Source organism: Lissotriton vulgaris, chromosome 1_2 (genome assembly GCF_964263255.1).
Source record: "Lissotriton vulgaris chromosome 1_2, aLisVul1.2, whole genome shotgun sequence".
Classification (NCBI taxonomy): Eukaryota; Metazoa; Chordata; class Amphibia; order Caudata; family Salamandridae; genus Lissotriton; species Lissotriton vulgaris.
In genome coordinates, this window is record NC_141686.1 from 94,751,068 (window position 1) to 94,775,860 (window position 24,793).

Genomic DNA, 24,793 nt, shown 5'->3' on the forward strand with positions numbered 1-24,793 from the left:
GCTGTTTAGATCAACCTGATTTAACTCCACTGCTACACAGGATTTCTGAGATTGGTTTGAATAGTCCTGTCCAGACGTGGTTTGACAACACCTATCCAACAGTGCCCAGAATGATGTATTAATGGATAACGGAGTCACTCTGTGCACTGTTGGATAGGTGTTGTCAAACCACGTCTGGACAGTTTTATTTTGATTCCAAGTTTGCTGTGAATCCACTCTGCAGTTCGGGCTGTAGGGGTGAACAAAATGTCCAATGCGAAACTAATTGGGAAAACTAACCTTTTTCTACCCCAATCCCATTTAACTTTTCCTCTCAAGATGGATTTTTACAAAACTTGGCATGATGACCCTTAGTTGACTACGCTAAGTGAATGCCAACTTTCATGCAAATCTGTCCACAGTGTCAAAGATATAGACAAATCAAAAAATTACTTTAGAAGGGAAAGGTACAACTGATAGTACTTTTCAAACTGGAGCCTGGTAGGCCCCAGTGACGGACGCACAGCTCCCTGGTTGCATATTCAAAACACCGCAAACTTATTCGATTTCATAAATTGTTTTTGTTCTCATTTTTCATATCATCCTTGGCTTTTCATTATTTTTATCCTTTTGCCACATGAAAGATGCTTACATTTTCATTGTAACCTTAATGCTGTAAACATGCCGATCCAGGCCTTATTTTGTAGCATGGATTGTATGTAAGTTGGTGTCACTGTGTTTGAATTTGGAGATGCAAATCTCCTGTTCATCCGGCTTCTGCTTCACTTCCCATTGTTGTTCACAGTGTGGTGTGCTCTTGGAATTTATAGTCGCAGATAATGTGCTGTTTGAAGTGTACATAATGATGATCCCCTTCTTCTTCATAGGTTGGCCAGGAAAACAAGGGACACCCTCTGTGGTACTTTAAGGATGCTCTTCAAATACCTGCCTCCCAAGGAGCAGACCTGCCTTACTTCTTCCATGCTGGTGAGACTAGTAAGTATTGGGGCGCCATGCAACCTTTCACTCATACTGATCCAGCGCTGCTCCAAACCAAACCTCCAAACCATCACTACATTTCCTAGGAGCTATCACACTTTACTCATCGTTGGGGCCCATAACACCGCGAGTCATTCATTCACACAAATCACCCTGCTCCCAAGATCAGTGAAAATCAGAGGAAGAGACCCTGGATTTAGCGGAGTGTCTTACTTCATCTATTTTAATCTAAATTTTATACACTATATACATCTGCAGTTGTTAAGATCTTACCATGGTTTTACTTTTAAGAAACATTAAAACACCCCACTATTTGGTCCATGGATCAGCTAGTAAAAGTTAACTAATGGACAACAAGACCAGCTTAATTCTCCATTTATTTAATTTATATTTAAAGATTTAATCTCCAAGCATGACCTTATTTTATTTAACCTTAATTCAAAACCCCTTAAACATTTAAATTCACCTAAAGAAAAAGATTAAATTCAAACAGTTCACATTTATTGGCAGAATAGTTCAGAAAATAAGTCAAAGACATATTAGCCAAGGCTCTTTTGCAGGCCCAATCAGTCAAATGGGAAGTGCATGTAGATCATAGTGACAGGGAGGAGGAAGAGTACAACTAGGAGTAAAAAAGATACTTCCTGCCCCTGTAGCCTGTACTACCAGCTCCCTTCCTTGCATAGCTCTGCCAGGTAGCTGCTGCCCCCGAGCTCCCTGCTGCTGAGCATCTGGCTCTTGGGTCAGTGGTTCGAGGCCCTCCTCCACCTGCAGGCACCCATCTGTGCCTCATCCCTGGTGGTCCAGTTGTAAAGGGTCACTGCTCTGCTGCTGCGATGCCCTCTTTCTTTTTATACCTTTTCTTGGATTCTTTTTCTATCCCTTTCACCCTTTTGCGCGTTTTCCTTTTTTCTTCTTTTGCTGTTTGCCACTCTTTGCCCCAACGATGACCGCCACCCTCCAGTGCCACTTTCCCGCTCCCCACGTTTCCTGCTGTCCAGCCTACCTGCACACTTCTTACTGGCAGCCTTTGAAGGCGTGCCAAAGGCAAGTCCGTCTGCGCCTGGACTACGCTCAGCACCACGGACCCTGATACTCAGACCTTCCACTGATACAACGCCAGTACCCTGTATGCCCTCAACACCGGACACTATGCCGCTTCTCACCTTGCGTCACCAAAGGACACCCAAGGACGTTTCTCCTGCTGAAACTGCTGCTGCACCCTCGCCCACCTGCGCACTCCAGCTCCTCCCGCCGCCCAGCCGAACAACAGCGCAATTTACCAGCTCAGCTTCCTCCACAAACATGCCACAGAAATGTGAAACCTCCTTGACTCCGTCCTTTCCAACATCACCTTCCTCACGGAAACCTGGACAAACTCTAGCTCTGGGCCAGACTTCGCCACCGCCATCCCCAATGGCTACAAGATCACCTGTAAGGACCCCTCCAACCGACCAGGAGGAGGCATCGCCATCAACCACAAAAACAGCCTCTGCCTGACCACCCACTCGGACAACCATGGAACACCCCCACTTCTAGATCCAGACCAACCCCAACCCCACCCTACGCATCACCCTTGTCTACAGCCGTTCTGGCCCCTGCCCACTGAGCAGCATCCTTCAAACCCCTAATGACATCAGAACACTCCATACTATGCTAGGATGGAACTTAAGCACACATACAATTCTGATAATAGAGAATAGCAATAGGAATACCACACATCTCCCTCCTATAATAACTATATACAGATTCCAACATTTTCAAAACATTATACATAATCCTTTAGATATGATGGACGTTTTGAAGTCCTAAAGGAATGACGAAGATAATTGTGCTCACCTCTGTTACTATAAGAATGTTCACCCTGGCTACCACTGGTAGAAGCACGTTGACTCTCCCCAGAGTGAGCATCTTTTTTTTTTTCAGAACCATCACCACAACCATCATTTCCATTTGATTTAAATCTTACAATGACCACCCTATTAAGAGTCCATATCCTGTGATCCTGAGTTTTCACAGCGTTATTGAAAACCTTTATGACTAACATTGGTTTGAGATATTTGGAGTTCCCACCACCAAATAAACAAGGTCGCCTAATAGCTACCCAATCTCCCACCTTAACAACCATTCTTTTCACAGATTTTTTTGCATCAAAATTCCTTTTCCTTTGCTGAGCCTTATGTTCCTCTCTATCATTCAAATCTTGACCATCCACACTTTCAACTCTTCCTTTAAGTCTACAATAATCATTAACCCAAATGGTTCCAAACAAGTATTTGCAAACCTTCCTCGAAAAAGAAAGAAAGGAGATTTTCCCGTTGTAGAAAGAGGGGTTAATCTATACTCTTCGACTTTTTTATGTACTTCACACTTCCAGTCTAGATGCATAGATTTTGCAAGAGTAATAGTTTCCTTTAACACTCTGTTATACCTCTCAATCATTCCATTACCCTCAGGATGATATAATGAACAAGTTTTATGCACAATATTATTTTTCATCAGAAAATCCTCCATTTCTTTGGATATCAGCTGCACGCCATTATCTGACAGAATAGATCTTGGATTACCCTCTCTCGAAAATAAATAATTCTCTCAAACACCTTATCACACTTTGTGTCTCCACAATGGATAAAAAGAAAACCTCAGGCCACCTAGAAAACATGTCCATGATGACCAAAAGAAAGGTTTGGAAACCACCACTATGAATGGGTCCTAAAATGTCCAATGCAATGTCTTCCCACGGACGCGTAGGGCGTCTTCTTACTACCATGGGTTGAGTTCTAGGAAATTTGGATTTATCACATAATCCACAAAGAACACATTCCCGAATCTCTCTCTCTATGAACTTGTCCATACCGGGCCACCAATACGTGCTCCGTAACCTCTCTTTAGCTTTAGTAATACCGGAATGTGAAATATGAGCCGTGTCCAGCAACTCCTTCCTAAGACTGGCCGGGGGAACTAATCTCGTGCCTCGAAACAGTATACCTCTATTGACCGATAATTCATGCCTCACGTACCAAAACGGACTTGTAGACAAAGTCCCTGCCTTAGCACTGATCCAGTTACCACTTAATAAAGACAAAACTTCACTCAACGTTTCATCTGAACCAACTTCATAAACCCAGCTCTCTTCAGTTATACTTGCCAAATCCAAAGCACAAACCCATTCCTCTTCAAACTCATTGTCAACACCCTCAAACTCCGACCTCAGGAACAAGGCGAGAAAGAACATCCGCTATTTTATTCTCCACCCCAGGAATATATCCAATGTGAAAAGAATATTCTTGCAGCCCCATTATCCATTTGGTAATTCGGCCAGAAATCAAATCCAGGCCCTTTTTCTCAAAGATTTCCACCAAAGGTTTGTGGTCAGTCCTAACCTCAAATTCTGTTCCCCATATAAACTTTTTCAACTTCCTCACAGCCCAAAAAACTGCTAAAGCCTCTCTTTCTACAACTGAATATCTAGTCTCAGGATCCCTGAGACTTCGAGACAAAAACATTATGGTTTTAGTACCAGATTGACCGCATTGCTGCAATACAGCACCTAAACCTGGAGGAGAAGTGTGGCTCAATGATTGGAGCGGCAGACCCTGATGCAGAGGTCTAGCCCGGGACCAGGATTCAATTCCCCGCCTCGGCGGGTCTTGGGCTCAAAATTCCACGGACCTGATAAGTCTCGCCTCGTGCCTATTCCAATCATGGAGTCCCACTCTGCAACTCTGGGCAATAGCTTGCTTAATATCCACAACGGCCCCCACAACGCTAAATGTTTTACTCCTAGCAAATGTTTTACTCCTAGGTTAAGTTATGATTTGGACTATGCTCACAGCTATAGGCTAAAAATATTCAAGCCATTCACTACACTTATAGAGTATAAACATATACAGCCTTATATTTCTTTTTGTCTTTCTCATAATGCAAGGAGGGTAATTTTCATGTGTCGAACTGGGATTTTACCTGTACAATCTTATAAAGCAAAATGGTCACCTGGAGAACTCTCCCATCTATGTTTGTTATGTCAAGGGGGTGAGCAGACTGTGGAGCACTTACTGTTCATTTGCCCCAACTCTAAAGTAGTAGCAGCTCGCGCTCATTATATTACACCGATATACAGATCCTGCAGGCTAACAAAGGAAAAAGAAATATTAACAGCGGGCATAAATCCTCCGAACGAATTTGTATGCTACAATCTGTACAAATTTTTTAAATCCATGTTAGCTTTATATTAATTTTGTGATGTACTTATCTTTTGTTAATTCTTTTCTCATTTTATGTTATATTTGTGGTCCTCGGTTGAGTACCTACACAAATAAAATCTTTTTGACTTTGACTTTGACTTTGACTTTGGATGCCTGGCCTCCACCTTGCTGGTGCCCAGGAGTGGACACCTCACAGGGAAAGCCAGGATGGGTTCCACAGCGGTATTCGTACAAGCACCTTGAGACCCTTGCGGGTGAGTAGTGCGCTATACAAGTATCAATTTTTACCACCCCTCTCACTAGCATCCGTCGTGAGAATAGCTTTGAGAGAGGTATCAAAACTTTGTAAGGTTGGAGCATTTTTTAAACATTTCTTGACACCAGCAAATTCTGCATTACATTCAGGAGACCAACAATAATTGACACCTTTTCTTAATAAACATCTCATGTTGACAGTCACCTCAGCAAAGTTTTTTACAAACTTAGCATAGTATTCCACCATGCCTAAGAACTTCATAATTTCTTCCTTATTCTTGGGAGGACTCATTTTCTGAATAACGTCAACCATAACTTCTTTTGGTCTAACCCCGTTTGCATCTCTCCTATGACCCAAATAATTTATGGAGTCCGCACGAAATTTACACTTTTCCTTTTTCACCGTGAGATTACATTCATTCAGATTGCGTAACACTGCCCTTAATCTACTATCATGCTCGACCATATTGTTGGCAAATACCAAAATGTCATCCTGATAAACACACACACCAGGTAAACCCTTCAACACTCTCTCCATTACTCTCTGAAATACTGATGAGGCCGAGACTAGACCAAATGGCATCCTTTTAAATCTAAAAGTGCCAAAAGGCGTAATGAAGGCTGTTAAGTCTCTGCTGTTTTGCTCCAACTCTATCTGGTGATACGCAGATGTTAAATCAATGGTGCTAAATACTTTAGCTTCACCCAATAACACTAACAGTTAATTAATATTAGGGAAAGGATATTTATCGATCACCACATTTTTGTTTAGTTGCCACAAATTGATGCATAGACGAAGATCGCAATTGGGTTTTCTTGTGGCCACCACCGGAGCCAACTATTTCGTTCCCTCAACCTCCTCAATAATTCCACCATCCATCAATTTCTTTAATTCTTTTTGCATATCATCTTTTACAGACAAAGGAACATTCCTCACTTTGCAACATACGGGAATTGATCCATTCTTTAGCTCGATTTTATGTTGATACCCTTTCAAGCATACCAACTCATGTTTGAACACATTAGGAATGTTTTCAATGAGGGATAACACAAATTAATTTTCCTTACCCATGATGCAGACAGGTGTGGAAGTATGTTCATGCTTCAAATCTAGAATCTTCCTGCTATCACTTTCAAGTGTTGAACTAGAACTAGATTTCTGAATTACCGAAACATTTTCTCTGATTTGTATAGGAGGATCCTCATTGGGATCCAGAAACACACCTAGATCTCCTTGATGTAACCAACTTATTAAACTATCTCCTTTCTTAGATATATAAATCTTCCCTGCAATCATTCTGTCCTTGTACTCAATCACACCCATGAAGTATCCATGAAGCTTAATTGGTTCACCTCCATAAGCTAATGGAATAATATCAGGTTTTACAAGTTTGATTTTATTCTTAAGCTTTAAGTTATATAATTCATTAGAAACTATAGTTATCTTTGCCCCAGACTCAAAAAGGACTCTTGTTCAATGAGTATGTCGTCAAAAGGACAATTTCTCTTCTTGGACATATCTTGAATCTGGACAACTATCTGCCCACACTCAAAGTCGTCCTGAGAAGACTCTGAGTTACTTTCGTACACCTCTACTTTCTTCACCCTGGGAGATATTTTCGTCCTACATGTTTTAGAGAAGTGACCTTTTTTCTTGCATTTGGAGCATATATGATTTAGCGCAGGAGATCTGCTATCATTAGCTAAATGCCCTACCTTATCGCATCTAAAATATTTCAATGTGGTGAACTTCTCCTTATTTTTAAATCTTTCATTTTTAACCTCTCTATTAGTTTTATCTTCCACAACTGGAGTATATTTGTGAAATTTACTTTTAACTGAATGAACCTTTTCCTCTTTTACATCACCATTCTTAAGAACATCAACACACTTCAACGAGTGCTCTATTCTCTTCGCAAATCCAAGAACCTCCTCTAGAGTAGGCTCATCTCGAAGCCACAACTCCTCTCTCACCTTTTCCTTGTTGCAGCCTAACGTAAATTGATCACGTATGTGATCATCAGTTAGATTGTCATATTTACAGGATGAAGCTATCTTTCTTAAGTCAGTTATGTATGTTTCAACAGTTTCCCCATCTTTTTGCGTGCGTTTCCCAAAATGATATCTTTCAAGTATCGTGCTTATCTTAGGCAAATAATGTTTATCCAATTTACAAATGCAAATTTCATATTCATTCAACCCATTAGCCTCAGAAGATGGTAATTCTGGTAAATGATCGAACACTTCCTGTCCTTCTGATCCCAAACAATGTAAAAGAAGTGAAGTCTTTCTTTCAGCACTTAATGATGTCCCACAAACTTTGTCATATCTCTCGAAAACATGCTTTCATTTCTTCCATCTAATTGGAGGATCACCTGGTGACTCCAAGAAAAAAGGTGCCGCCGTTACATTCTGCATCGTTTAATGATATAGGCCACAATTCAATAAAGCTGAATGCTCAAGTAATGTAAGCGTGCGAATCGCTGATGAAAATGATGTGCTTTTCATAAAATATGCAATTCACAGTCTATCAATAATAAGCGTGCAAATCGCTGTTGAGATGTTTTAGTAGAAAAATTATTTGCCACAAAGTGTACTTACTAAGAGACACCAAATCGCTATGACCACAAAATGTAATATTAGCCCCACAGTACCTTTATCGTCTGATAAGCATGCAAATCACAGTCACCGTAGATGAAATAAAATATTGATGAGAGCGTGCAAATCGCTGTCGATATCTTTTTAAAAATGATTTGCCACAGAGTGTATCCTGCTGAAATCACAAAATAAATATTAACACACTGTACCTTTATCTTGTGAAAAATATGCAAAACGCTGCCATAGTCAGGAATTAAATTGGTGAAATGGTCCCTGATAAGTAGGTAGGAGTTTATCTTTGACTTTACCAGTGCCAAGTGAATACAAAGTCTTCAAATGTATACATTTCCAACAAATCATCAAATCTATGCATCCAGCAAATGGTATTTGATGCAAAGTTAAATGTTTTCCTTGAAAAGTTTGAGTCACAACACGTACAGTATTAAAGCTGAATCATGTCAATAAAAGCCCACTGCAAGCCGCTTCCTGGCGAAATAAAGGCATTCAGCAAATCCCTTTCCAATGCTAAAACTCACAGCAAGTAGTTTTCCTTGAATTCTTCTTATTTCCACAAAAGTACCAAATCTCGAGCAACCATTCTGAGAAATTTGAATGGAAATTATAGCTCAGAGAATAAAGGAAAATCATTCAGCCACTGTTATCATTTAATCAAAGGATGATGAGTTCTAGGATGAACCCACATCGATATGCTAAAAATCATACATCCCATATAAAGCAATATGTGGCGAAGCTCTAATCCCACTAGACTCAAGTAGCATAATATCCTTTGAAAATAAGTAACCACAAAGTCAAATGAAAGGTGAACTTTATAATTCTCACCTTAAATGCAAATATGAAATTGTAATAAAATCATATAGAAGACAGTTCCTGAGTTGAGATCCTTTGGTGAAGCTGCCAGTGTAGAATTTCCATACAAATGAGGAAACATTGTAGACTTCATCAGAAGTTTATTCAGGTACAAAGGATCCCATCCAAAAGCTCCCAGAGTAAGCTTCAACTGAGCAGCATCCTTCAAACCCCTAATGACATCAGAACATTCCATACTATGCTAGGGTGGAACTTAAGCACACATACAATTGTGATAATAGAGAATAGCAATAGGAATACCACACCATAGTCGGCCTCATTGCACCCCAGGTGTTTGCATCCACTAATTACATCCTTCTTGGAGACCTCAACTATCCCCTGCACAACCCCAATGACCCCAACACCAATCCCTTCTAGAGAACCCCATAAACATCGGACTCAAGCATCTCGTCTCCTCTCCAACCCAAGCAGCAGGAAACATGCTCAACCCTGTCTTCTCCCCCAGTGAAAACATCACCTACAGCCACACCACCCATCTCCTCTGGACCGACCACCACTGCATGCACTGGGCCTTCACCAAACTCGCCATACACCTTCCCTCACCGACCCGCAGTATCTGGAACAAGGCCACCGAAGAACATCTCACCGCTTCCCTCAGCTCTACCACACTGCCGACATCCGCCGACACTAACACCTCAGAAGGCACCTGGTAGGCAACACTTTAAGAAAGCTAGCTAGTTCACTTCTGCCCTCCACGAGTACAGACCCACCTGTAGGCAACATGAAAAGAGATGTAGGAACAACAAAACCCATGCAACCTTCAAAGCCGCTGTCACCACACACAACCTCCTCCTCAAAACCACAAAGAAAATGGCCCTTCATCAACTCCAACACACACAACAGCAAAGAACTCTTCGCCATTGTCTAGGCGTTTGCCAGGCCCAACATATAGGCCATAGACGTCCCACCCTCCCAAGACCTCTGCAACGAAGTATGCATCTTCTTCCACCACAAGATCAGGTACATCTATGGCAGCGCCGGCACCCAAGACTCTCCCACCACACCTGACACCACCGCACCCGACCATGCCGCACCCCAACAGATCCTGCTCAACTGGACCCCGCTCACCACAGACGACACACTCAAGAACATGAAGATCATCCACTCAGGGGGCCCCCTTGGACTCATGCCCACACTGCATCTTCCATAGAGCTGCCACCTCCATCACCTCTGAACTTTTCCGCACCATCAAGTGCTCCATCGAGACTGCCACCTTCTCCGATAACTGGAAAAACGCAGAGATGAACCCCTGCTGAAGAAACCATCCGCCGACCCGACAGACCTCAAGAACTTCAGACCCATCTCCCTGCTCCCCTTCCCAACTAAGGTCAACAAGAAGGCCATCATGGCCATCCCTCCAAGTTTATTAAAGCCAACCATGTCCTGGACATCTCCAAATCCGCCTTCTAAACAGCCACAGCACTAAGACCACCCTCCTAGCCCCTACAGATGACGTCTGCACCCTCCTCCTGAAGCGAAATTGAAGCCCTCATCCTCCTGGTCCTCTCGGCCACCTTCAAAACCGTCTCCCACCACACCCTAATGAAGACGCTTCATGACACCGGCATCCACAACATGGCCCGGGACTGGATCCACTCCTTCATCACCAGTAGAACACAGCGAGTCAGACTTCCTCTGTCCTCTCAGAACCCACAACGATCAGCTACAGAGAGTCCCAGGGCTCCTCCCTGAGCCCCACCCTCTTCAACGTCTACACGGCTCGGCTCACAGCCACTGTCAGGAACCACGGACCCAACATAGTCTCCTACGCCGACCATACCCAGCTGATCCTCTCACTCACCAACAAACCCACAGCCTCCAGAAATAACTTCCACAGTGGGATGTAGGCCGTTGCCACCTGGATGCAAGACAGTTGACTCAAACTCAACTTGGACAAGATCGAAGTCCTCCTCCTGGGACCCACCCCCTCAGCTTGGGCCTACTCCTGGTTGCCCGCCACACTGGGAGCCCTTCACCCCTATGGACCATGCACAAAACCTCTGCATCATACTGGGCTCCTCGCTCACAATGAACTGCCAGATCAAGGCTGTATCTTCATCTTGCTTCCACACGTTATGCCTGGTTCGTAAGACAGTCAGATGGATCCCCACCGAATCCAGAAAGAAGGTGACCCACACACTCATTAGCAGCAGATTTGTCTACGACAAAACATCTGCACATAAAAGGGGCATATTGTAGGCGTGCGCTTGACTAAGAAGTGCGCTCTCACCCTCCTGAGGCGAATGCCGGGAGGTCTTGCTATCCCTTTCGCTCTTGCTGATCTTTTTAAAAAACTTTGTGTTATTTAGACTTCTGCTTGATTAATAAGCTTTTAACCTGGACACATGGCTGAGACCTTGTAGAGATCTCTCTCCCCCCCCCCCCCCTCCCCCCCTCGCTGCCTGGCCACTCTCAGCCGAGTATCGACGCTGAGAGCCGGTCTCGGGTAAGCGATCTAAAAACAGCGGCCATATTGGGTGTGGGTTAGCACTGTGACACGCTCTAGCTGCACATTAAAGGGGACGGTCATGCCTCCGCGCAGCGCTCGCGATCAGCGGACGCGCCGGACCTGCGCCGGAGTCGTGCCAGAGTCCTGCCCGTCTGCTCCCGTCCGCGATCGGACGGGGCAAGGGGCCACAACCCCTGGTTCTCTCAATAATACCTCCGTGATGTATAGCAATACTACCTTACATATGCTACGACCAACTGAGAAGACGACCTGTCGGCATACATTGGACCCCGCAAAGCCCCCTTTACTATGCCGTCTCTGCCATCGGCATTTTAAAACACATGATTATCTGGACAGGGATCATACCTCCACTACACAATATAACATGGCCCTCTAAAATTGTAGATCCCTGCCCAAACACTGAACGGAGATAGCTCTTTTAATCGAGGAACATAAGCTGGACGCCATATTTCTAACTGAAACGTGGCTACAAGCAGGGAACGATCCAGATATTGTTCGTGCTCTTCCAATAGGGGAAAATATTTGCAGAATAGATCGCTGTACAGGACGAGGTGGAAGCTTAGCTATTATTTATAAGGACACCTACCAATGTTGTCTTCTGCCATCGGCATTTAAAGAAGGGGAAAACCCCCCTTCTCTCTAGAACTGTCCTCCACTGACTGTCTATCAGGCATATTAATTTACGCACCCCCCCCCCCCCCCCCCCGGGGCCCTAAATGAATTTATCCCCAAACTGATTGATTTGGCCTCAGAACAAGTGGTAACTATGGCCAATTTCACCATTCTTGGAGACCTAAATATACATTTAGAGGATACCTCTCTCTCCACTACTAATAATCTTTCATCCTGCCTCCAGGCCTTAGGTCTGGACTTAAAGTGCATCATCCCAACACACGAAAAAGGTCACCTTCTTGACCCCATATTTAGTAACTTACATAATCTTACCTCAGGAGACCCCATCTCCATACCGTGGTCCGACCACCTTTTAATCCCCTTATTCTGGGTTACTAAAAACACTCAAGGGGCACAACCTCCTAAAATAACGTGGGATCGGAAATGGGATAGGTTACCCTGGATAAATGGCAAGCATCTCTAAAAGCCACTAAGCCCACAGTAGGAACAAACATTGAAGAAGCAAACACCAACTTTAATGCCTGGATCCAGGAAACACTAGACATGACCTTCCCTAAAGTCATTATACAGAATTGCAATAGGAAAAACCCGGCTCCCTGGTTTAGCCCTGAATTGAGAATATTAAAGCAATCCTGCCGCAAGTTGGAAAGACTCTGGAGACTAGTCCTCTCGCTAGAAACAAAACAAACTTACAGAATAGCTATCAGGAGATACAAAAACGAGATTAAAAAAACTCAGGCGGAATTTTATGAGGATAAAATAGGTGCTGTAGCGAATTCCCCTAAAGAGATATTTCAAATAGCCAAATCACTGATTACCCCGCCACAACCCCTTCCTTCCAGTGAAGGAGCGCTTGAACACTGCAATCAACTGGCAGTGTTCTTCAAAGAGAAAATAGAGACGATATATAATGCCTTCTCCTCTAATCAAGTTGACTTAGAATACAATAACACCATCAATCTAATTCATGTTCCTGTCCTGGATCACTTACATTTCTTAAACTTAGAGGCACTCGATATAATTATCAGCAAAGTTGTCTCAGGCTCTCCACTGGACGTGGCTCCGCCCAAACAGATAAAGGCAGCTATCAAAGCTGTCCAAACCACCATAATGGAGGTTTTAAATCTCTATATCAACATGCACAGTCCCTCACATGTGGAAATGCGCCATGGTAAAAGCATTAATAAAAAAGCCCAGCTTGGACCCGTCCACACTATCGAACTATCGTCCAATTTCTCTCCTGCCATGGCTCAGTAAATTATTAGAAAAACATGTTAATAATATTCTCACAGCCCAGCTTGAATCTAATAATTTGCTGGACGATACTCAAACTGGCTTTCGCCCTAACCATGGAACAGAAACAGCCCTATTGCTAGTGACTGAGGAGGATAGGAGATTGGTGGATGAGGGAGGAGGAGCTGCGATCATTCTGCTGGACCTCAGTGCAGCGTTCGACACGGTCAACCATTCCATCTTGATCAACCGACTCAGAATGAGCGGGGTGTTGGGCGCTGCTCTGAAGTGGTTCACCTCCTTCCTCAGTAATCGCCATTTCCAAGTCTTTGAAGGAGCCGTGGTCTCGTCTAGTCAATCTCTGGGATGTGGGGTCCCACAGGGTTCGGCCCTAAGCCCAACGCTTTTCAACGTGTATATGAAGACGTTGGCTGCTGTTATCCACCCATTCGGCATTAAGATTGTCAGCTATGCAGACGATACCCAATTAGTGGTATCTTTGGGCCACGATGGAAGATCGTCGGATAGGCTGGCACCCTGCCTCGAAGCAGTGGCCGGATGGATGAAGGACTCTTACCTCCGTCTTAACGGAGATAAGACCGAGATTATGTTACTAGGCAAACCCTCCCCCGCACCACCGATTCCCATCTGGCCCTCATGCCTAGGACCAGCCCCACCGCCTACGCCGTGCATAAAGAGCTTGGGCGTGTGGCTTGATGATAAACTTAACCTTAGTCATCAAGCCACTGTTTTATCATCAACATGCTATGGGTTGTTAAGGATGTTACGTAGGGTTCTTCCTCTCCTCCCATTCGAAGCACGCAGGATCATGATCCAGGCGCTGATCTTATCTCGGCTGGATTATGGGAATTCCCTGTACCTAGGAGCCCCACTGTCTACAATAAATAAACTTCAAGTGGTACAGAACAGCGCTGCAAGATTACTCCTGCAGGTCCCGAGGAGACAATCTGCTAAGCCCCCCCTTCGTCAACTACACTGGCTTTCTATGGGTGCCAGGGTTCAGTTTAAAGCGCTATGTATAGCCAACAAAGCTATCTGGAAAACAGGTCCCATCATTCTTCATTCGATGCTACCAGTTTACCAACCATCTAGATCCCTCCGCTCCAGTAACCAAGTTTTAGCAACTACCAGGAAGGTCAAAAAAGCTAGGTGGGGAGGCCGCTCCTTTTGGTACTCAGCAGCCAAGCTATGGAACGCTCTCCCTCAGCTAATAAGAGAGACCCGCAGTCTAACTGCTTTTCGTAAACTTTTGAAAACGCATCTATTCGACCGATAATCTTGCTGGAAACTCTGTTGCTGCTGCTTCTTGGTTCTGAAGCGCTACGAGGCCTCCGGGTAGTATAGGCGCTATATAAATATTCTTTCATTCATTCATTCATTCATCTATGCTGGCGTCACCCAGAACTCCTCAGGAAACTACAGATCGTTCAAAATGCCGCAGCCAGACTGGTCCTCAATCTGCCCGTCCGCAGCCACATCACCAAACACCTTTGAGATCTCCACTGTCTCCTAGGCAACAAAAGGATCACTTCATACATGCCTACAAAGCCCTCAACGATGCAGAACCAGCATATCTGAACCACCGCCTCTCATTCCACATACCCACCAGTCACATCCGCTCCACCTAACTGGCCCGGGCTACCGACCCACGGATCCACAAGTCTAGAACCTGAGGAAGATCCTTCTCTTACCTCGTTGCCAGGTCCTGTAGCACTCTACCTTACCACCTCAGGCAAATCCCAGTCGCTGACCCAATTCAGGAAGAATCTCAAGACCTGGCTGTTCGACTGCACCCCAGCACCCAGACGGATCAGCAGCCTCTCCTCCCCTCCCTCCTCAGACCCTTGAGACCCTCATGGTGAGTACCCGCACTTTTACAAACCCCTGATTGATTTGATTGATTGAAGAAGAGTAGGTGCCAACCCACCGCCCGAGTCCGGGAACCACAACTTTCATACATTGACATGTCTGAATCCCACAAACTGGTACCAAAGAAGACCTTCTGGGCATCTGCCAAGTAAGTGGAGGTATCAGAGACAAACTCCATAAAAGCCCCACAGAACAGAAGAATGCCGTTAGGCTGAGCAGGACTTTCATTTGCAGCCTGTTTTGGGGTTGCTTATCTCAGTTTCATCTTATAAGTAAATACTAGGATTTAAAGGTAATGAGGAGAGACCACATTCTGAGAAATGACACAGGTAAATTCCAAAAATATGTCTCCCATCTTTATATCTTCTACTTTAGTAGCAGCTGCCTCTTTCTTTGCTTTTTTCTGCTTCATTTCTCTTCTCTTTGCTTCCACGTCTTTCTAGCAATAATCCTCCATCTGTTACCTCATTTATTCTTTAGTCCCTTATTTTGCTTCAACTTTTTTCTATTTTCATATCTTTCCTGTCTGCTCACTTTTCCTGTTTCTGCCTTATTTAGTAGGCTGTTCCTTTAGCAACTCTTTCCCTCCTTTCGCTTCCAATCTATTGTCCACAGCTCTTCCTACTTTTTCATTCTGTTGCCATCATTGTTTTACTCCTTTCTTTGTGCCTATACTGCTCCATTGCACTTGTAGTCACCCTTCTATTTCCCCCTCGGTGTTAGTATAATTTCTTCTGTGAGTTTTGTTCTACTTTCATTTCTTTAATTCCTGACCATGGCAGTACCTGGAAATATCTGCATTTCCTGCCCTTCACACACTGCCATTGAAAAATTTAAAGGAACGGAGAGTTGCTTCAAAGCTGCCCCTTTTGGGCAGGACAGCAGGACTAATCGGCAGGGCAGGGAGTCAGTCGCTTGCACAAAGGGTAGACCAATATCCTCTCAATACACTGCCATCTGTATGAGCATCTGAGACCCACATACCCAATGGTAGACAAACCGCAATCCCCAATCCAGTCAGTGGCACCCACAACTAGGATGGCCATAATGTAGAGCAGGCAGATGGATCTCAAAGAAAATACTTAACTATTATTAGGCATCCGAGGGCATGGTAGGAGAAAGATTAAAACAGAAGTGAGGAGGCAAATTTCTTTTCCTCCAGCATTTTAATGTAGCAATAGCCAGGGTTTGGCTTATTTGGTGGGAAAGATGGAAGTGTTTTCAGAATAACAGACCACCTTCACACCAATCAGATCTCAGCATTTCATAAGGAAGGTGGGAATCTCAAATCCTGAATCAGTTTGACACAAGGGTGGTGTCAAGTGGTGAGTAGGAATCTGAAAGAGACACGTTAGTGATAGATTCCTTACCTTAGAATATCCCCAGGCGTCAGACTGGATCCGGAAACTTTTGCGTAGCAATACCCCTGCGCGCCGGTAGGCGTCGTCTGCGGCTCCGCGTCCGTCGCCGGCGTCGTGAGCGCCGGGATGACGTCGTCGGAGTACTTAGACGGCGCCCATGCGCGCTGACGTCAGTTCTTCTTTTTTCCGCGCCAGCTAGCGCAGATCCGGAAGAAGCTCTACCCCCAGTCACTTTTTGACTGAAAAATTTTGATCCTTTTGATCTTCTCTTTAGTCGACTGTCTCGACTATCGGTGCCAGGGATGCCCGGGTTCAAGCCTTGTTCGAAGTGCGGCCGACTCATGTCGGTCACGGACCCCCATCGCCGGTGCCTGAAGTGCTTAGGCCTCGACCACGACGATCGTACCTGCGCCGACTGCCGGGCCCTGACGTCGAAGGCTAGGCGGGAGCGGTCCCGCAAGCGTCTCGAGCTGAGGCACTCGGCCCCGCGCCGCTCCAGGTCCCGGTCCCGGTCCCACGGGAGGTCGAGGGACAGGTCGCGAGGTCGGAGTCATCGACGTTCCGGGAGTGACCACCGATCGTCTGGTTCCAAGTCCTCAGGTAAGAGGCATGAGAGGTCGGAGCGACACCATCGGTCCTCCGACCCGCCCCGACGCTCGCTCGATGCGGCCGGGGACTCGGACGACACCGCCCACGCGGCTCCGCGGGAGTCGCAAGCGTCGCCGCCTGCCCCACACCTTCGGGTCCCTGGGCACGGCGCGTCGCAGGAGGAGGTCGAGAGGTACCTCATGGCCATGAGGGCCCTCCCTTCTCAGTCGGTTCCCGTGGCGCCTTCGGGCCGATCGGCTCCGTCTGGAGGTCCTTCCGGGTCGGGCGCTTCGGCCCCGACGACGTCGGGTGCTTCGGGCCCGGCGCCGTTGGCGACTTCGGTCCCGGCGCCGCGCGACCTCGCTGGATCCGGCTCCGGATCCGGGACCTCGCCGGTCGACCTTACGACCTCACCGGCGCCGTCCCTTCAGGTGTCGTCCCCGGCAGCCGATGTGGTTGCCGCCCCCAATGTTTCCTACGGTCCTACTCAGGAGTCGGAAGGGCGCCGCTGGGCGCCGATTCCGACGGCCTTTGGAGAGTTCTATCTCCACGAGGAGGCCCTGGCTGTTGATCCTGGTCTCCAGGAGCCAGGTGACGAGGAGCAGTGGGAGGGGTCCGAGGACCCTCTGGCACGTGATTGCCAGTCAAACCAGGACTGGACATATGAGCTTGGGGAGGCCAGTGGTATTGACACCTTGCCAGACAGTGGATTTACGTCGCCCCCGACTGTGGCTTCGGAGGCGGGTTCTGCTTACAGCGTAGTGTTGACGAAGGCAGCTAAGGCCCTGAGCCTTCAGCTCCCCGTCGCGGCCGTGAGGACTAATCTCCTCACCGAGGTCCTCAAACCGCAGTCCGGCTCCGCGGAGCCCCTCCTGCCGTTCAATGAGGCCTTGTGTGACGTTCTTCTGGGCACTTGGTCCAAGCCCGCCACAGGCCCCCCTGTGGACAGGAACGTGGCCAGACGCTACCGCCCGGCACCGGGCGACCCATGCTTTTTGTCCACCCATCCCACCCCCGAGAGCCTGGTCATCCAGGCCTCTAACTCCCAGACCGCATTCCCGTCGGTTCCGCCCGACAGGGAATCCAAGAGATATGAACAGTTCGGGAAGAAGGTCTTCTCGTCTGTGAGCCTAGGGCTACGGTCTGTGAACACCAACTGTCTCTTGGGCCGCTACACCCACACTCTGTGGGACACGGTTGCGGAGGTGCTGCCACAATGCCCTGAGGAGGTCAGGGCTAAACTCAGCCAAACTCTTGCGGACGGCCGAGATGCGGCACGCTTTTCTATCCGGTGTGGGCTGGATACAACGGACTCACTGGGCAGGGCAATGGCAACGACGGTGGCGGTTCGACGCCACGCCTGGTTGAGGTCCGCCAACTTCTCGGCCGATGTCCAGGCCACCCTCCTGGACATGCCGTTTGATGGCCGTCGCCTCTTCGGCGACAAGGCAGACCATGCGCTGGAACGTTTCAAGGACTCCAGGGCCACGGCCAAGTCCTTGGGCCTTACGGCCCCACGCCAGCAATCGGGTGCCTTTCGCTCCTTTCGTGGCCACGGAAGGGGCGCCCCACCACGTACCGTCAGCCACGCGCCGCAGAATGTTCAGCAATGCGGTGGCGGACGTGGGAACCGCCGTGGCGGTGGTCGGGGCCAGCGGCGAGGCCAGTCCACACCTCCCTCAGCAGCCCCTGCCTCAAAACCTTCCTAGTCCGAGTTTTCAGGCCCATGTGACGCCTGTGGGAGGCAGGGTTCGCCATCACCTCTCCCACTGGCATACAGTCACTTCGGACAGGTGGGTGCTGCAAATTGTCCGAAGGGGCTTCTCCCTCCCCTTCGAGTCATCCCCTCCATTCATGCCACCTCAATGCCACCGTGTGTCGGGGGATCACTTGCAACTTCTGCAAGAGGAGGTTTCGGCCCTCTTGGCCAAGAGGGCCATCGAGCGCGTTCCTGGGCCAGAAGTAGGACGTGGTTGTTACTCCCACTACTTTCTGGTACCCAAGAAGGGCAAAGGGGGCCTACGCCCTATCTTGGATCTGCGGAACGTCAACGGCTTCCTCCGTACGGAGAAGTTCAAGATGCTCACTTTGGCTCAGGTTCTGGCTGCCCTGGACCCAGGAGACTGGATGGTAGCGTTGGACTTGCAGGACGCCTATTTCCACATCCCCGTCCTGCCGGCCCACCGGCGTTACCTACGGTTCATGGTGGGCCAAGAGCACTTTCAGTTTACCGTGCTCCCCTTCGGCCTTGCCAGCGCCCCACGGGTGTTCACAAAGGTGATGGCGGTGGTCGCAGCCCATCTGCGCAGGCAGGGGGTATCAGTCTTCCCCTACCTCGACGACTGGTTGTTGAAGGCGGGCTCGCCCCAGACAGTCGTCAGCCACCTCCAGACTACGGCCGACCTCCTGCACTTGCTGGGGTTCTCCATCAATGTGCCGAAGTCACACCTGTGTCCCTCTCAAAAGCTCCTCTTCATCGGAGCGGTTCTCGACTCGGCGCAGTTTCGGGTTTACCCACCCGAACAGCGGGTTCGGGATATTCAGGCTCTGATTCCTGTCTTCAGGCCGTTATCCCGGGTCTCGGTCAGGTTGACGCTGCGGCTTCTGGGGCTGATGGCCTCCTGCATCCTTCTGGTGCGTCACGCCAGGTGGCGGATGCGGGCTCTGCAGTGGGACCTGAAGTTTCAGTGGGCCCAGCATCAGGGCAACCTGTCCGATCATGTCCTGATCTCGGAGGGCACTGCGAAGCAACTGCAGTGGTGGCTCACGGACCGCGACTGGGTCGGTGGCAGACCCCTCTCCCTACCCCAGCCGGAGCACGTAGTTGTGACGGACGCGTCCCTCCAGGGCTGGGGAGGCCACATGGGAGAGGCGGATATCAGAGGCCTCTGGTCTCCGGCGGAGTCCCGGCTCCACATCAACCTTCTGGAGCTGAGGGCGATTCGTCTTGCACTGAAGGCATTCCTCCCCTCTGTCAGGGGGAGCGTAGTGCAAGTGTTCACCGACAACACCACCGCCATGTGGTACTGCAACAAACAGGGCGGTGTGGGGTCGTGGACCCTCTGCCAAGAGGCTCTGCGCCTCTGGCAGTGGCTGGAACATCAGGGCGTGTCCCTGGTGGTTCAACACCTGGCAGGCTCTCTGAATGCCAGGGCGGACGAACTCAGCCGCCGGTGCATGATGGATCACGAATGGCGTCTGAACTCGGACGTGGCGCAAGGTCTCTTTCGACAGTGGGGAGAGCCTTGGTTAGATCTATTCGCCACCGAAGAGAACGCGCAATGTCAGCAGTTCTGCGCGTTGGAATTTCCAAGGCGGCACTCGCTCGGAGACGCTTTTCGTCGCGAGTGGAGCTGCGGTCTGTTGTACGCCTTTCCGCCTATACCACTTCTGCCCAGAGTGCTGAAGAAGATCAGGCGCGACCGGGCCCAAGTTATCCTTGTGGCTCCGGACTGGGCACGAAGATACTGGTATCCCGAGCTACTCAGCATGTCAGTCGATCCCCCGATTCGTCTGCCTCTTCGGGAGGACCTTCTGTCGCAGCAGCAGGGGACGGTCCTGCACCCGAACCTGTCCAGTCTCCACCTACAAGCTTGGAGATTGAGCGGCGGCAGTTGAGGCCATTTGACTTGCCTCCCAAAGTCTGTGATATCATTCTGGCAGCCAGGCGTCCCTCCACAAAGTCGGTATACGCCTGCCGGTGGAACAGATTTGTGGCATGGTGCACAGCAAAGGCTGTGGATCCTCTCTCTGCACCCCTTTCGGAAGTGCTGCTCTTTCTTCTTTCCCTTGCCCAGCAGGGCTCTGCTCTGGGCACTCTTAAAGGGTACCTTTCTGCTCTATCAGCCTTCTTGAGGCTACCAGATCAGCCTTCTTTATTCAAGTCCCCTATTGTGAGTAGATTTCTGAAGGGCATCACACACATGTTCCCTCCTGTTCCCTTCGTGATGCCCCAGTGGGACTTGAATCTTGTTCTCACTTATCTGATGTGTGCTCCCTTTGAGCCACTGCATAACTGTCCTCTTCGTCTCCTTACTCTAAAGACGGCCTTCCTGGTTGCCATCACCTCTGCCAGGAGGGTGAGTGAGCTCCAGGCTCTTTCTTCTTCTCCACCTTTCCTGTCTGTTCATCCTGATAAGGTGGTGTTACGTACACGACCTTCCTTTCTGCCCAAGGTTGTCACGGCCTTCCACATCGGGCAGTCCATCACTTTGCCCACCTTCTTTCCGCCTCCGCATCCCTCGAAAGAGGAGGAGAGGCTCCACCGTCTGGATCCAAAACGTGCGCTCTCCTACTACCTAGATCGCACACGCCAATTCCGGGTGGATGACCAACTCTTCGTTGGGTACGTGGGCGCGAAGAAGGGAAAGGCTGTGCACAAGAGCACCATCTCTAGGTGGATCATCTTGTGTATCCAAGCATGTTACTCCATGGCGAGGAAGGAGCCCCCAGCTGGATTGCGGGCTCACTCCACTCGGGCCACGGCAACGACTACTGCCGTGGGCCGCGGTGTCCCCCTGCAGGACATTTGCCAGGCAGCTACGTGGGCCTCGCTGCACACGTTCGCAAGACACTACTGCCTGGACAGTCAAGTCCGGAGGGATGGCTTCTTTGGCCGTTCCGTCCTCCAGGACTTTCTGGTGTGATATTGGTTCGCAGACCCACCACCGGGGTTGGTATTGCTGGGGTATCTATTCTAAGGTAAGGAATCTATCACTAACGTGTCTCTTTCAGATGCACAAGTTACTACTTGTGTAACGATATATCTGTAAGAGACATTAGTTAGTGATAGATTCCTTACCGACCCACCCATCCTCCCCGTTCTGCGAACCGATATCTAGGGTTAAGGTCATCCCCTTTCAGGGCCCTAGTTTCATGGCACCAGTGTTAGTTCTATCATGGCTCTGCGTATCTGGCGCGGAAAAGCTGTGTTATCAGAACTGACGTCAGCGCGCATGGGCGCCGTCTAAGTACTCCGACGACGTCATCCCGGCGCTCACGACGCCGACGACGGACGCGGAGCCGCAGACGACGCCTACCGGCGCGCAGGGGTATTGCTACGCAAAAGTTTCCGGATCCAGTCTGACGCCTGGGGATATTCTAAGGTAAGGAATCTATCACTAACTAATGTCTCTTACAGATATATCGTTACACAAGTAGTAACTTGTGCTTCACGTTCACACACTATGTAATTAGCAGCATCCCTTCAGTCGTGGAGGACCTGATAGACTGAAGGAATTATTGCTGATGGGATGTTCCATATTGCAGACTAGTTAGTAGGGGACAGAGTTTAGCCTGATATTTTGAGGATAAAGTAGAGGCTAGCAGACTGAAGGGACTGGATTTTCTGAACTGCAGTGCGGAAAAGATCTAGGCTCCTAGGGAAGCCAGGATACTTCATCTGTATCAGCAAAGAAATAAAGAAATTCCTTAAGAGTTTTACCGTTCTGCGAACCCTTCACATTAGGAAATGTACAAAATCAAAATGATGGGTGGATTGAAAGACAATGTAGTCTATCTGCTGCCATCTTTTCTGAGAAAAATATATATCAAAATTCTCTGATAATTTTCAATGTTTATATATTTATTGCTTCTTCCCACAGACTGGCAAGGCCTTGCGGTCGATGAGAACATCCTTGATGCAATATTGCTGAACACCACTCGCATAGGCCATGGATTTGCCATCCTAAAACATCCAGAGGCATTGGAACTGTCAAGGAAGATGGCTATCCCATTAGAAGTCTGTCCAGTCTCCAACCAGGTATGGGCAGTTTAAGGGAGACAAATAAAGAGGCAGTACAATGTGATCAGGTGAGTGGAGATCATCTAGGAGGAGAAGATCCAAATGGTGAGCTGAAAGTCAGCTTTTCTACTTTATAAAGTGTATGATTTGGGAACATGGGCTCCCACTTTTCAAGTTGGCGACATAAATGCTCTAGCCCCTTCCCCTGTGGTGCGACATTAGCCCTTTCCCTTCTCATGGATCCTGCCATAGGGAATCGCCGGAAGAAGGTGGTGATGAAGTACAGTTTGCAGCTTCAAGAGCAGAGACCTAAGGTGCCTGTTTTGTGGGGCTACTGCTGAATGCACAGTGTGCAGCATCAGAGCCCCAGTGGTGGTGGGAACTAATACCTGTGCAGTATTACTGAAGAGCGAGAAGGTGAGCGACTTGATCGGCATTCGGCATTTTGGAGATTGGGAGCCTGATGCCAGAAAAGGATACACTACTTACTAGTATACTGACAGAAAGGCCCTCAGCCTGGGCAGATAATGATGAAGTCATAACACTTGCTGGTGGGTATGAGTGACTGCGAATGTACAGTAGGTGGGAGGAATTTCCGGACCTGGGTTGATTTACTATATGCAAATCCCAAGGCAAGTGTTAAAGTCAATGCTGTAAAGTCAGCTGATTTTTTTCAATCCCGCTGCTCCCCCTGCTCTTTGCACTGGTTTTAGAACCACTGGCATGTCTAATTAGAGCTAATCCAGACATAAAAGGGTTTCAGGATACCAAGGGGCGGATGATAGACGAGCGGATCTCTCTTTATTCAAACGATACCCTGCTATACATATCTAGCCGGACACAATGCTGCCTCTCATATTACGCCACTTAATAGCTTCAAGAGAGCATACGACCTGTATTCAATTTGTGTCCTTCTATTCTGATAGGACTCGCATTTAATGAAAATCTATGTATCTTAATTACATCCAAACCAAACCGAAATCAAAAACTCATATGTATCTCTGATATAATTTTATAGAAAATGTATGTGAATCATGTATTCAAAAGGAATAAGTAAATGCTCACACAGTTAAACACTATACAATTACATTCAAAATAAATGACATAAAGTGAATTTAAAACAATGAATCTACTTATCACAACACAATATATAAACGACACATCAACATAAATTCATAAGGACACATTTAGAAAAAAGTGTGAAATATTGCTGAGTATCTATCAACCCAGTGTGAAATAAATCATATTAATCTGGGTGATCATTTGCACTTCATATTTAGCGTCGACGTTTCGACACCTGTAAATATTGCAAAAATGTGCTCGTCTGTGGGGGGGTCTTCCACAGGACTAAAAAGAATCTGTGTATGGCTTTCTAAGAAGTTCCACCCTGAATTTCTTATGACAGCACGACAGCTTGTTCACAATGGATGACCTTTATCAGACGTTAGTCCTCACAATCTGTAGTTGAAATTGATCCAAGGCAAAGGCCTGCCTATGTATCTCTGGCGTCTGGCGCCTGGGGTTCAGGGAACAAATCTTCTTTAAATCCACATTCTGTTTTACGGGGCCATCTGCCTCCAAAAATCTGCTACACATGAGGAGCCAAGGCTATTCACTTGCCTTTGCAAATATCTAGGAATCCCGGATTTCGGATGGCATATCTAGAGGCCGGAGAGGTTTCAAAGGCAAGTAAATAGCGCTTGTTTTTTTTTCATATATGCATGTATATTATTACCCACCATCGTCTACGGGTATTTATCTTTTCTTTCTATAAGTATTTGTCTACAAAACTGCTATCTACTCAGATTCAAGCATGTGATTCTATGAAAGATCCAATACTGGAGAAGAAAAGAGATACTTACCTGTAACTATGGGTTTGAGGCATATGGGCTGCAGATGGTACATTTATGAATAGATCGCCATCTGGTGTTGGGCTCGGATGATTGCACTT

General features: G+C 47.6%; 1 protein-coding gene across 5 annotated transcripts in view; it reads left to right on the top strand.

Moving 5' to 3' along the window:
* LOC147733979 (adenosine deaminase 2-like) overlaps nt 1–24,793 on the top strand; it is a 496,154-nt gene that overhangs the window by 449,043 nt on the left and 22,318 nt on the right. For all 5 annotated transcript variants that reach the window (XM_086952891.1, XM_086952892.1, XM_086952890.1 and 2 more), the window contains 2 exons: nt 867–975; nt 22,703–22,860. In XM_086952891.1, coding sequence (XP_086809017.1) covers nt 867–975; nt 22,703–22,860 — 267 coding nt within the window. The remainder of the gene's footprint in view (nt 1–866; nt 976–22,702; nt 22,861–24,793) is intronic.